Source organism: Pseudoliparis swirei, chromosome 11, assembly GCF_029220125.1.
Source record: "Pseudoliparis swirei isolate HS2019 ecotype Mariana Trench chromosome 11, NWPU_hadal_v1, whole genome shotgun sequence".
Classification (NCBI taxonomy): Eukaryota; Metazoa; Chordata; class Actinopteri; order Perciformes; family Liparidae; genus Pseudoliparis; species Pseudoliparis swirei.
Window position 1 is genome coordinate 7,753,470 of NC_079398.1, and position 15,298 is coordinate 7,768,767.

At 43.3% G+C, this 15,298-nt stretch overlaps 1 protein-coding gene across 1 annotated transcript; it reads right to left on the minus strand.

Moving 5' to 3' along the window:
- Positions 1 to 6,364: 6,364 nt before the first annotated feature.
- On the minus strand, positions 6,365 to 13,253 carry kcnk17 (potassium channel, subfamily K, member 17). The gene is made up of 5 exons (XM_056426716.1): positions 12,916 to 13,253; positions 8,313 to 8,427; positions 6,965 to 7,131; positions 6,706 to 6,874; positions 6,365 to 6,591 (listed from the first exon to the last, which is right to left on the minus strand). Exons 1-5 carry the CDS (start codon positions 13,123 to 13,125, stop codon positions 6,365 to 6,367), a joined length of 888 nt encoding a protein of 295 aa, XP_056282691.1. The 5' UTR covers positions 13,126 to 13,253.
- Between the last annotated feature and the right edge of the window lie 2,045 nt (positions 13,254 to 15,298).

Here is a 15,298-nt window from a genome sequence, read left to right on the forward strand (position 1 = left end):
ATATATTCTCCTCCTTCCGCCATTGTGGGTTGAACAAACAGTTTAGTAGTACGCGAATTATTTAGTTTATCAAATTCAGTTTCCTAGTTCTGAGGTTCTGCATATACCTGCCCATAGGACCCGCCTCTCAATATTGGTAATCCAATCAAAAGACGTGCAGCACTACGCCTGCTAGCTGGCTCCTGTGCCGGTTCCGGGGCCTTCTCGAAGGCCTAGAGGAGCCAACTCTAAAGCTGATTGTTTGACACAACATCGTCATTCCCATTCACTTGAAGCTACCAGCGCCCGCAATGTTGATTCTGAAGGCCTAAGGGCAGATGTTAGCCCCCTGGCAACACACGATGGCTGAATATGATTGGATAAAAGATCTAACATAAAGACCAGCCCTCCAAATCTCAACCTGGCGCTGGCAGCAGCGCAACCAAGAGGAACGCTATGAAATTAAGAGAATAACTCTTACTCTGGGAAATAATTGAATACATATTTGTGGGCAAATATATTTAGAAAAAAATATATATTCTGATGATGTTTAGGCCAGCAGAGAAGGCCTTGCTGGCCCTGACGGCCCGCCACTGGTTGAAAGCTCATCCGCATGTTGAAAAGGTTGTGATGCATTTCACATGACCTGTCTGCTGCTCCAATGTGTGCAGAGGAGATCAACAGCAGGCAGACCTTTGTGTATACATGCATTTAGGGATTTGTGTTGTTTCCTGTGTGCCTGCAGAACACGTGTTTGACGTTTATATCAACAATCGTGTATTAGTGTGATAAATCGAGTTGAGCATCTTTTTGCTAAAAATGTGACCAGGTGAGTCTATTAATGTGCATCGACATGTCTTAGTTAGCACCAGTGGCGGCTGGTGAATTTTTTTTTGGGGGGGGGCGCAGTTGGGCGACGCGGTTTAATTAGCACTCAACAATGAGAAGAAAAGAGGTTTTGAGTAGAATATTGTAAAAAACAAAGCTTTATTTCAAGAAAACACCGTGCTCAACATTGTCCAATAACAACTATCAACACACTGTAACTTTGGGCATGAGAGGTTCAGAAGTTTGCAAAATAAAAGAGTTCATGCTGTTAGCTAGATAACTGCGGCAAGATTCATGCTTCTTACACTTGTCTGAAGCTCTTTAGATCCCTCACCCCGTTGTAGTCTAGAGAGTTTCAGTCCCAGGACTTTGGAACAACAGACAGGGGAAACTAAACAGCGCATTCCTCACTGAGCCTCCAGCTAACAGCTCCGTTAGCTACCTGCTCGCGTAGCTCCGTGGAGCTCTCTGGCTGAGGGAACGATACCGGTCTCTGATTTGCCGAATAGTCCAGTCACGTGAAATAAGAAACGATGTCATTGGCCAGGGCGCACATTTTTGTGCCCCAAGATTCACGTTTCATCCGCCAATGAGAAGCCGTCCTTGCCGAAACGACCGTGAAATGTTTGCTCGCTGCCGCACACACACGTTGGGCCGGAGCCCCGAAAATGGGGAGGGGCTTCTCTCCGTGACGATGAGTGGCGATATATCATTTATGTCACATTTAACTTAAGTGGTTGTTGACAGGGGCTTACGGTCTCCCACACACATTTAGCGCGTCAACACGGTATATTTACGATTTAAATGATTTGGTATATAATGTCTTTTGACAGGATATATAATATTTTTTTCTTCTTCTTTTTTTTTCATCTAAAATTTTTAAGAGGGGCGGCGCCCTCTATGGACGCATCGCCACTGGTTAGCACTCGAGGGGTGTTCTTACGTCTTTCTGGGTGAACCCAAGAGGAAACAATATATTTATAGAAATATGTATATTTATATATTAGGGCTGTCAGCGTTAACGCGTTAATCTATGCGATTAATTTGGCCGCGTTAACGCACTAAAATATTTTAACGCAACTTTGTTTACTTCCGGTGTTCGTTGAAGTTTTTTCACTCCCCTGAATTTCAAAACGCGGCAGTACGGTTTGACACCGTTTCCGTTTTTAAAACAATTATTTCTCCGCGAAAATAAGGAGCATAAATCAGTTTAAACTCGTGGATGAATCAGTCAGGTTTCCTCCTCCGCTCCTTCCTCCCGTCTCCCCCTCCGATCCACAGAGACACAGAGGGGCGACGTATCGGGTGATGCGGCGCGGAAAGAACTCGTCACACGAAACCTTCACCGTGATTTGTCAATCCGTTTGTCTGTCAACATTTTGCGAAAAAAACAACCAATGAACACTCAGTAAATCACAAGGACCTCCCCACCACACAGGTGAGGCTCATTAGCAACCTGTCAGTCAGAAGCCAGAGAACACGGCGCGAGGTCAATTGTGCCTCATTGTATAGAGATGAGATTGTTCTGTAATGTTTGATGGATAACACATGGTATGTGTCATATGCAAATGTGAGTTATTTGAATGTCAGTCAGTTACCAAGGCCACTGGTTCTGCTGCTGTTCGGTGTTAAAGATGACAGGACCAATGGGGTCTCAATATATATTTTTTTTTTACTAATCTGGGTGTTTCACTGAAGAAACAATTTATCATCTACAATATTAAATACCTCACTGGCACTTTATAGGTAGGAGCCTCTTTGAAAACACAGCTCTGTGTGAAGTTTTGTCTTAAAAAAGAAGAATATTTTTTTTAAATCGCGATTAATGAATTTCAAAATGTGCGATTAATTAGTAAAAAAATGTGAATCGATTGACAGGCCTAATATATATATATATATATACCCACCGCCTGTGCCCAATGTCAGCTGGGGTCGGCTCCAGCGGCCTGTGATCCTAAAAAGGATGAACGGTTCGGTATGAGACTGCAACTAAGCCCAGTTAGCTGCTCATGGACCCAACTACCATGACAACCGTGAGCTGGACATATACTTGCTTTCAACTAATTAAAAGCAAGTACATCCCTGTGAGCATGTTGATGCCTCTTGTATCCTGCGTCTGTTTGGACTGTTGGTGGTTTACTGATCTGGGAGCCTATCGGCTATTGGTCTGGTGACGGATACACTTTTGGCAGCAAGGGGGCTCTGATGTGGGGGGATACCCAGAGCCAAGACTTATTTTCCGTGCTCTGACCTTCGTTTACAGTTCGATGAGCGACTTGAGATTCAAGACATGCCATGGCGTTGTGCTCATTTTGAACCAATAAAAAGCTAAATAATTATCAGATGTTAGCCGGTGGGTTTTAATAGATTGCATTTCGGCTAATGGGTTCTGCCTCTTTTTCTCACTATTTGGTGAGGTTTAGTTACTCAAACTACTTGTTTAGGTTTTTAGACTCCAAAACAACTTTAGGCACCAATACTACGTGGTGAGGTTTAGGCAACACAACTACTTGGTTAGGTTTAGGCAACACAACTCCGTGGTTAGGTTTAGGCAACACAACTACTTGGTTAGGTTTAGGCAACACAACTCCGTGGTTAGGTTTAGGCAACACAACTACTTGGTTAGGTTTAGGCAACAACACTACGTGGTTAGGTTTAGGCAACAACACTACTTGGTTAGGTTTAGGCAACAACACTACGTGGTTAGGTTTAGGCAACAACACTACTTGGTTAGGTTTAGGCAACAACACTACGTGGTTAGGTTTAGGCAACAACACTACTTGGTTAGGTTTAGGCAACAACACTACGTGGTTAGGTTCAGGCAACAACACTACTTAGTTAGGTTTAGGCAACAACACTACGTGGTGAGGTTTAGGAATGTGGATGGTGTCGGCTGCAGATAGAACGTGTTCTGCATCATTACAATGTGTGAGTCCTTGCCGTAATAGCTGGTGACAGATCACTACAATTTTAGAAGTTGACGTGAAAACCTGAAATAAGTAAATATAAAGAAGAATACATAATTACTGTCATGACGATGCTGGTTGGCTAAGTGAATGCTGGTTAAAAAGCATGTAAATCAACATCTTTGGATGCACCCTGTCATGTCACTAACAGTTTCCATTGAATATGGGGTTCAGTGAGTTAGCGGGTCGGTTTATTATGAGATCCAGAAGTTGTCTCAGGCTCCCATTGGGTGCCAGTTTTGGTCCACAATGGAAATATACTAGGGCTGTGAAACGATTAAAACTTTTAATCAGGTTAATCACAGGTTTCTGTGGATTAATCATGATTAATCACATATATACATTTACAGGGCTCTCAAAACAGGCAAGAGCTCCGAGAAGAGTTGTTGAAGGGGGGGGGGGGGGGTGCAAGTGACTTTTTTTCGTCCCGATGTGCGCACACGCCGGCATCCGAGCTCTGCGGCGCGCGAGACGGAGATCGGAGTCGTGTTAACGCGACACGTAGAGACAGAATGACATGCTGTTGGTTCGAGACGACCAACAACAGACGGATTGGAAGCTCATTCTGCGCATGCGTTAAATGTGTTAAAAAAACAAACTAATTTATCCTGTAATTTAATTAACTGAGTTAACGCGTTATTTTTCACAGCACTAAAATATACAGCAGCCCCAATGGTAGGGCACAATATCTGCAGTTGGACCTAGTGCTTGGATGTTCTTCTGCTAAATAAAATACAGACGGATTACGATGACGGCAGCTCCTCCATTGGCGAGCCGTGTCTCACTGTGGACAACAGGCAGGTCGGTTGGACAGAATAAGTCTGAGGCACCAGTCTTCTCACACATGCTGAGTCCTCATTGAACCGTGGCCAAACAGGTATGTGGCGTTTTATTGTAAAGCGGTCACATTGCTGTCACTCTCACTCCATTCCCCCCCAGTCCAGAGAAAAGGGAAAGCAGAAATCCTTTTGAACTCTTCTGTGCTTTCTTCACAGACTTAATTCTCCTGGTCTTACTATCCATCTCCACCATCACCCTCTTTTTCCACTGTCGTGTCCCTGCTGCTTCGCCGTCTGTCTTTGTCCTCCACTCCTCCTCAGCCACTCTCTGATATATGTGCCCCGAGAGGCTTTCGCTCTTTTCCGTCCAGCATTCTTCTATTTGAGTGTGTGCCAAGAGAGGTATGCAGCAAAACACACACACGAAATGGAATCACAACTGTGCACTTTTATTTCATGATGCAATAAGGACAACACATTACATTGGATGGAAAATGCTTTCTAGATAGCCTTTCAGTTAATGTATCCTTTATACTGAGACTTAATAATATGTAGGAATATATTGACTTGTGATCAATATGGTAAGTGCATGTGATTACAACATTATTCAAGATACAGTTCCTGTTGCTTTGAATGGTGGTTTTAAATCCAGTGTTAGTACAGTGACACCACCTAGTGGATACAAGGCTAATTTCTGCTATGCTTTCCTAAAGGATCCACATAGGACATAAATAATGAAGTAAATATTTAAGATAGTAACAAAATATCACAGAATTTCTCAAGAATAAATATTTTTGTTTTAGATATTCATCATTAACATTATAATATTGTGTTTTAGTATGGTCACCAACTGATGTTCCTATAGATTATTTTTGTAAAATAAAATGTACAACATAAATACATTTGCATACAGTTATTTCGCCCATTTAGCTTGCATTCAAATAGGATGATCATAAATCTCAAATTCTTTTTATCACATTTTCGTAAATTCGACTTTAAGCAATTTAACGGGTCATTTGAGGCTGCTACGAGGAACTTTCATATTGAGTTGATTGTGGACAAAAGTACGGTCCTGGTTCTGGCTCTCCAGTACCTCCCATCTCTTCACCCAGCAACACGGCCTATATCCCCAGCTCTCCTCCTCTAAAATCGAAGCTCCGAGGTCTCGTTCTTCGACCGAGGTGTCGGTATTACATTGAGACGGTTTTATGACCGGTTGAAAGTTCCTCACAGTAGCTTTACGTGTCTGGATTATGCAAATGAATGTATTTTCGATTGACTGGTTTTCTTTGTGGTTTAAAAAGTTCCACAATGCACGGGACTGTTCTGTTATGTCAACTGAGTTAACAAATGACCTGTGGTGAGTGAAGGGAGTCTCACGTCTAGAGGTCAAAGAGCAGCGGACAGACTGACCGAGGAAGGGTTGACCCAGTATCCTTCCCTAGACTTTAACCTCTTCTTTTCAACCAGGTAGATCAACTTGCGCTGGAGCGAGACGGGTCCCGTGTTTCACAGTCGGGCGCTAAGTGAACGAAACAGCACTTCGCATATCGCCCAACGAACAATCCTGACTCAGCAAAAACGAGTCAATATTCTAGCAAAGGAGAAAGGGATAAAAACGGAAAAACCATTGCTCGACCGCACATCGGATCATCGCAGACTGTCAAGTTTACGTGTCATAACGCACACACACACATACACACACACCATGCCATGGCTCAGCCATGCCCCATAATCTACGTCCCCTTGGTCTACAGACAGACAATTCTATATTTAGCTCCGCTCGCTGAACTCTTCCCCTGGTTCTGCAGTCTATTGAGTTATCGGGGGCTTCTCGATCTCGCTTTGGTTGTCGGCGCCGTCGCCAGACTCGCCCTGTGGTTTCTGTCCGTTCCACCGCTCTTTGAAGTGGCTGTTGAGCCTCTCCAGGATGTCGATGGAGTGGTTGACGAGGAGGGCCAGCCAGGCCAGGCCGAAGAAGATCCACGAGGCCATGAGGATGCTGTACCACTCGGGGTATGCTTTGTCCGGATTGCTGTCTGGAAAGGAACGATTGCGTGAACACAAAGCTGAGTTATCGAACACCATTTTTCTTAAATGCAGCTCAGAGGAAAGTGAAGGGTCTCAACGTGTTCGCGGCCCGTTGGACGAACCTGCCACAAAGTCTCCAAAGCCGATGGTGCTGAGGGTGATGAAGCAGTAGTAGATGGCCTGGGAGAAGGTCCAGCCCTCGTGTAGTTTGAACACAATCATGGGCACGACGAAGAAGAGCACCGTTCCGGACAGGTAAGACACCAGGTGGACGAAAAAGCGGGTACACTTCTGCCGAGAGAAGTGTGCCAAAAGAGTAAGTCCCCGAGCGGTCTGAGACAGACTTCATCGTTAGACTAGGTGATTAAAGAGCTTCCTCACCCTCCCGCCGGTCCGCACCTCCAGGAAGTCGGAGACGTTCCTCTCTATGGCGAGCATGTACTTGCCCACCCTGTTGAGCACCACCATGTTGAGCGGGATGCCGAACACGGCGAAGAACACGCAGAAGATCTGGGCGGCGGTGGTGCTGGGACTCATGTTGCCGTAACCTGCACACATTGGAAGATGTTAGTGCGTCATGTCGCCGAGCCGGAGGGGAAATGACCGTGAGACCTTTCCATTGGTCAGCCAGAGGTTTACACACTCAACTCTTTTCACCTACGGTCCAAGGCTCAGGAAGTATCTCATCTCAACAGAGCCAAACCTCACCCAGTAGTGTTGGCGATGATAATCAAAAGTATTATTATATCCAATTTGCTTTTGGTTTATGGTTCAATTAGTCCTCATACATTTTATGTCATAATAGATTCTGCCCCCCTCACAAGCATCGTCTTGAAATGAATACTCAAAGAAAATCAATAAAATATGAAAGAAAAGCACTTTTGATTGGAAAACTTAGATAGAAATACATTTTCCAAATATTTGTTTCTATTTTGTATGAAGAAAAAAAAGAAAAGAAAGACTTTCAGAAACATTTTTAGCTACGTGTGTTAGACACACAAAGAATTTGACTTGGATTTGAATTTTCCTCTGTGAAACCCTTATAGTTAGAGCTGAATCAGGTTCACCTGGTCCAGCCCCTAGAGATGCTGCTATAGGCTCAGGCTGCTGGGGCACGTTTTAGGATACACTGAGCACCTATCTCCTCTTCTCTCTCTACTTATGGATGAATTTTCATCTCTCCATCACACATTATCAACTCTGCTTCCTCTCCGGAGTCTTTGTGACTTCACGTCTCAGAGGGTCCATCGGACCTGGCTGGGTCTGATGCCTCCTGTCATGGCCCTGCTGTTGCTCTCCTGAAGGTTTCTACTCTATTTTTCCTGTGAAAAGTTTATTTTGAATTTTGGGGGGAGTTTTTCCAGATCCGATGTGAGGTCAAAGGTCAGGGTTGTCTCATGTGGACATATCGTAAAGCCCTCTGAGGCAAATTCTTAATTTGTTATATTGGGCTTCATAAAATAAACTGAATTTAATTGAAAGAAAAGTAATAAAACAGCTTATGTATGAAATGGTCATTTTCAAAAATTACTTGAGACTTATCCAATTTTTTTTTTTTAAATTGGGTTCTAAAATTGGTCATTATATTGAACATTTAAACACATTTCAAATACATATTTAGTTAATGAAAACTGGTGGTTGACCCGGTGAACCTGACAATATCAAGTCCCAGGTGTTGGTGCTGCGTGGACAGCTGTGTTGTTTCGGGGTTCGCCCCGTGACGACTGACCTATAGTCGTGACCACGGTGGCAGCGAACAAAGCCGAGCTGGTGAATTTCCAGAAGCCGTCCGATGTGTAGTTGCCTTTCAAACTCAGGCCCGATTTGGACGCCTCCTGAACAACCTGCAACGGATAGAACATCACAAACTGGGTCATAATGGTGAAACTCAATGTCTTTACCACTTACGGTTATGTAACTCACGGTTATGTAACTCACGGTTATGTAACTTCTGTTCATATTGATCCCGAAACTGTTGGGGTCTATGAGGTCACTATAGTAGTCTGCATGAGCAGACCCTTCTCAGCATGGCGTCAGGGAGAGCAGATATGTTGACACAGTCTGTTACATAACAGTCTTGAGTTCCTCACCAGTGTGGGAAATATTTCCAAAAGAAATACATAAGTAAACCTAGGGATATTTTTGGCTTTCCTTTTTTCTTTGGTTGTGTTGATACATTTGGCTCAGTCGATTTTGTAATTTTGGAAGTTCAACCGCAGCTTCCAGAACAAACACGTCTTGTCTTCTAAATTGCAGTTGTTATTATTTTCCAGCAGGTTGAGCCATTTTCTCTTTTTTGCCCTCTTGTGCAAATACATTTCCCTGGTGGCCACACGGGGCATTGCTGCTGTTTTATCTGTTTGAAATGAAGCATCAAACTCAATGTTTTAGCTGTTCATTGGCATATGCCAGATTGTGAAGAAAAATACAAAATGAAATGTCCCACTAGTATTTAGTATTGGAAATATTTAAATTTATGTTTTTTTTTGGTGGCATTTATTAAAGGGGACATATTATGAAAATTCCACTTTTTTAGTGCTTCTATATGTTAATTTGGGTATCTGGCATGTCTCCCAACACAAAAACGCTGGAAAAAAACAACTCACGCGGCTTGTTGTGGTTCCTCTATGTCAGAAACGATATGCTTGAGTGCGTCAAATGGGATCACCACCAACGTCTACGTAGATTTTGAAGCACGCCCATGTAGGAAGTCTGGCTACATGGCCTTGGACCCCCCACCACAACTTTCAGGCATGAAAACGGGTCAGGAGTGAAAAAGGTGAGAAGGATAGGCGCCGGGTGACTTCCACGAACATCGATGTTGGACGTTGTATGATAATCTGTAGGCATGGACGGATTAAGAAACCACGGGCCCCTGGGCCTGGATGTGTCAAGCCCCCCCGCAAAAAAACCCCACATCGCTATCAAAACAGTCCGTATGGAACTAAGGATCGTATCATATCAATACAAAGTTAATAACAGAGACTTCACGCAAAGGCTCTGGTTTAGGGGCCCCCTGAGCTCATGGGCCCCTGGTGCCGGTAGGCTCGTTCGGTAATCCATCCCTCAGTAGGACTATTGGGGCCCTGTTACTGACATGAAGGATTTAAGCCCAGCATATACCGACTACGGCGCATCGTGTCATATCATCATATTCATATCAATACAATGTTAATCACAGCGACGTCACGCGCGGAGGCTCAGGCTCAGGGGCCCCCTGAGCTCATGGGCCCCTGGGCCTGGGCCCGGTAGGCCCGTTTGTTAATCCATCCCTGTCTGTAGGTCCTCCATTCTGGTGATCGGGCCCTATAATAATAGTAATATTGTGTATAATATGGTCATTCATGAACCAACTTCCTTTTTTTTTGGCGTGAACAAGTCTTCAAGTCTTGAGCTCTGCTGAGCCTTGAGTCTGTTCCTCGAGTCTGTTCCTTGAGTCTGTTCCTCGAGTCTGTTCCTCGAGTCTGTTCCTCGAGTCTGTTCTGCCTCTTCCTGGTTGTCACGATCATCTATACCATACCTGCCATAAATATCATGATACTGATACAATACCATAAAAACAGCATACCATAAATAAGACACTGGTATATTTATCTATAATAGTAATAAATAAAATATCTGTATGGTTCACTTTTTACCAACTTTTTCAACACTTAACAAATGGCAGTAATATTAGTATGAGCCTACAAGATATTAATGAAACTACATGGAGCCATCATAGCATTGATTATACACTATGAGGCCGTTAGTCTCTGACCAGAGGATACAGTTCATCAGGATGAGCAGCTGTAGAGTTACAGAACTTTACAGACTGAACTTAAACATTTCACTTCTGGCATCTTTTTTTATTTTTATTTTTAAAGCCGACAATTCCGCCACTTAACGCCCCTCTCTGTTAGCGCTGCGCAGTGTGCGCAGACAGCTCGACACGGAGCAGCGCGTGCGCTCTGATCGCTCTTTTAATGAAGTATCGAGACTAAAAATATGCTAAATCACATCGTGTTTAACGTACGGGTACTTTGTTAGCATCGCTACACCGTGCAGCGTGACAGCAGCAGATGTAGCGGGCTAACATTCAAGCTAACCTAAACCACCAAACGCTGAAGACATCTTGACGCTGATTGGCCGAGACGCGACACGTCCCATCAAAGATGTTCTATTGCGAAGAGCACCACTCCACATTTTCTCCGTGTCCCACTCCAATCTCATAAACGCCGGCCGGCCAATTGACCCCCCCCCCCTACCCCAAAACAAAAACTCTTCGGATCTACACGATTCACGTAAGTCACCTATTTTGGTTTCAAAACGGCGAATTTCGCCGAAAGGTGAGGGATTCTCATGCCTGAACTTTGCAGGTAAAGTTTATTTAAAAGTTGTGTTCATATTACAGACATGAGTCATCAAATAAGTCATAAGTCATCAAATCCAACGATTTAATAGGTAAACAAGGTTTAAACGCTAATTAATGGAGGTAAAAACGTTACCCCCGCCCCTGCTTGGTCACTTACTGTTGTCAGATAACGCTTTAGTTTACAGATGGAACTTTACTCATGTAGCATTTATATCTTAATGGCGTTCCCGTTACTTGCATTTACACAAATACTTTCACAAACAGTAACTTACATAAACACACTGTATTTGCTACATACTCATACATGCACAAACTATTCACGTACTCGAATCTCTAGCACCACGATGCTCTCAAAACCGCTAACAAGACTGAGACCATAGCCAATGTACAAACAAAAATAATGTAGAAGTGACATTCAGAAACGTCCTGTTGAGCCCTAACTTCTCCAACTTGTTCGGGAGCCTCTTCTTGTTCAGGGTCTGACTCTGGTTCAAAACGATATGGTTGCACGACGCTATCTTCATCTGCAGTAGCCATATTTCTACAAAGGTAATGGCTAGCTGGGCAGGCAGCAGCTAGGCGAGCGCATCTCGTGGAGGAGGGGAGGGGGGGGGAGCTGGCTCATTAGCATTTAAAGGAACAGGCACTCAAAACAGGTTAATCTGTGGGGAGGTGTTTTTGACAGGGTAAAAAGGGTGCTGTTTGAAATGATTCTTGTGGTATTTTGACCAAAATATGTTACAAACATTTCATTAAGACCCCAAGGAACCATATCAACTTGTGGAAAAATGGGCATACGATGGGTCCTTTAAGTAATTTAAAAGGTTACATTTCTGAAAATGAATGGATATGTTGTTGGTATGATCAGGACTGATGTTGGTAAAAAATATTTAACTCAGTGAAAGTGCCAAAATACAATATCGACAAATAATTTTTTGTCAGCTTAAATGACGCAGGCTTTTAAAAAATACTTCAAGTTCATTAATGTACCTCCTAATCCCAAACAGATGTATCTCTGTCAGCATTGTCATATTTCAATAAATGAACTGTATAGAATTTTAAGTGCATTTTCGTGCCTTACTGTACATTGCGTATGCACTCGTCTGAACAATGCAAATCTCATAACTTTCTCTCATGCAGACGATGTTATCAGTTGCCGAGGAACAGATTGCGCAACTTGGCTAATGTGTAAATCAAGTCGGGGCAAGGCGTAGAATGGGGCGACACTGGAGAAGCTGCTATTTGCATGGAGGAAGTTGCCTCTTTGCCTTATTATGGACCTATTATGAACCTGGTGATTACAAATGGCCGTTCATTGCGTTCAACTGATTTCACTTGCAGATTATGTTGTTACCGATGGATCACGAAGGTCTGGATCGTGGTCCATGCCGACTACCAACTATTCATACACTCTGTCATACTCTTTGAATGTGTTGTAACTCTTTAATGATTCCTTCTGGTCACATGACATCTATTCTTCTGTCCATCCTGGAGAGGGATCCTCCTCTGTTGCTCTCCTGAAGGTTTCTTCACCTTATTTTCCCTGTGAAAGGTTTTTTTTCTATTTCTTGGGAGTTTCTTCTGATCCGATGTGAGGTCAAAGGTCAGAGATGTCGTATGTGTACAGATTGTAAAGCCCTCTGAGGCAAATTTGTAATTTGTGATATTGGGCTGTATAAAATAAACTGAATTGAATTGAATTGAATTGCTCTTGTACCCTCTACAGCTGAGGGGTTAAAAACTTGCACCACTCTCCTGTTGTTGATTACGTGAACGATTTATTAGAAGGGAAAGTAAGAATCATAGAAAATGTGAATCGCTCATTAGTTTTACATGTATTTCAGATTAGTAAAAGCGGTTGTTTTGGCCACTCGGGGAAAACAAATAGGGTGCAAAGAGTAACGCAAAAAGATCTCGAGCGACATTCTCCGCGGCTCGTCCTCGCCCCGGGAGAAAGGGGTGAGGATTCGTCAGGCCTCACCTGAGCAACGGCCTCCAGGCCTTCTTGGTTCAGACAGGTGTATCTTGAGAGCAGCCTATTTTTGTTCAGCACCAGGAGACTGATGTCCTTCGAGCCCAGATCCCCCTCCAACTTCCAGAAAATCACCCCGCCGATCAGCACGTAGGCCACGTAGACCGCCCCCAGCCAGAGGATGGAGGGCACCCGCGACAAAATCTCCATGACACCCATCTCGGCCGCCCCGGTAGAACTCGTCGGATCCAGGCGAGCTTGGCGTCTCTGCAGCCGGGAACAGCGAAGGAGTGAGGGTGTACCGGCTCGGCTTCCTGTCTTCCCCGTGCACCGCAGGCAAATGAAGCTTCTTCACCCGCACTACTGTCTCAACCACTCCGATGTCTGCCATGCAAATCTAGTGGAGCCAACTGAGAAGAGGGAGAGAGAGACACCGGCACAAGGTTAGGCTGGAGATGACGACTAATATGGGTGAGGTCACATTCTGGAGCTTCTGGACAACATGAGATATTGTCTGTGGGGCCTTGGCAGGCACGTGCACAGACATTTTGGGGGGCAGGTGCTCAAACCCCAAAAAGGGCACCCATCGGCAAAATGATTTTTATATTGATCGCTGTAACTTGAAGTTAGCAAGTAATTAAAACACATTGTGTCGTGAGAAGACATGAGAGCTAAACAAAATGAAATGTTTCCTATTAACAATTACAATTAGTTTTTATTTACAACATGATAGGAGCGAAAATGCCATATAATAAACAACTTTACTAACCTCGACCGCTCGGTCATGCCGGGAAATATCAAACCTCTGTAAAAAAGTTATAAAGCCTCAGTCTGATATTTCCCGGCATGACCTCACTCTGGGTTAGTTATTACAAGTGTTGTTTCTTCTTGCTTTTACTCTTTTCACCCTCGGCAATGCTCATACAAGATTGATCTTTGTAAAACTGGAACAGACAAAACAAAGAGAAACATACCACATAAAACAATGTGGCACAAGCATGTCGGGGCGAAATTCTCACAAGAACTCAAATAAATGCCCCGTCGGATATCCAAACACATTTGGAGGGACTTGATGACAGAGAGTCATTTCTATTCTTGAATGAAAAAAAAGGGGCTCCAGCAGAAAGGGCACTTTTCTCATCCAGGGCAAAAGGGCTGGTGCTTGAGCACCACTAATCTGTGCACGTGCCTGGGCCTCGGGGTTGTGTTTGGGGTGGGGCTTCAAGTACAGGAACAGCAGTCAGTTTTTCAGTCGCGTAACATTCTTCAGGACGTCTTCCTGACTGCCTTTAAGACAGAAAGGGACAGTTCTCGCTTTGCCAACAGAATGAATGAACATAATGACAAGATGGCGGGCAGCAGGCCTCCTGCCGGCATCAGCTGCCCGTCTGGAATCAGTCCTGTGTGCTTTCAGGTCACCTGACACTGACATCTTGGTTAATGTGTTTGTTTTAGATAGCGCTCGATTCACCATCAGTACACAGACACAGATGTGGAGTAAACATACATATATACACGTGGCCTATTTATCATTCTGACTAAATTGCTGTTGTTAATAACAAATACATCAACAAGACTATAAAAAACAACAACATAATCAGATTCATAGCTCAGCAGGAATTTACAATGTAACCTGAAGAATGAACAATAATATTTGACAAAATTGTTCAGGATATTTGATAATAAAATGCCTTAAAATCTGTACAACAAAGAACATGATCATTAACAATGACACAAAATCATCCTGTGGAACCTCCGATGTATTTTGTGTCTTAATGTTGTGTCAACGGTAATAAATGAAGAAATACAACACAGGAATAAAAAGAATGAAACGCTTGAGAATAATAAGATACAAATGAAGAAGTAGTACTAATCTTGACATTTGGAATCTTGACATTTTTGTAGTATGTAGAGTTCACAGAATGAGTATTAAGCTGATAAATGTGCTACATTTGAATCCATACCATAATAGTCTGGTTTGCTCTCACTGTAGACCAGGACTTCAATACTCTGAACTTAATATTTGGGCAACAGAAGAACATGTGCACATTGATGTTAGAATAGTTCAAGGAAAAGCAGAGTAAAGTAGTAGTACTAGTAGAAGTATAGTAGTAGAAGTAGTATAGTAGTAGTAGTAGTAGTAGTAGTAGGTAGTAGAAGTAGTAGTAGTAGTAGCAGCAGTAGTAGTAGTATAGTAGAAGTAGTAGTATAGTCGTAGGAGTAGTAGTAGTAGCAGCAGTAGTATAGTAGTAGTAATAGTAGTAGTATGTAGTATAAGTATTAGTAAAGTAGTAGTAGTAGTAGTAGTAGTAGTAGTAGTTTTGTAGTCGTATTAGTAGTAGGCTAGTAGTAGTATAGTAGTATAGTAGTAGTAGTAGGAGTAGTAGTTTTG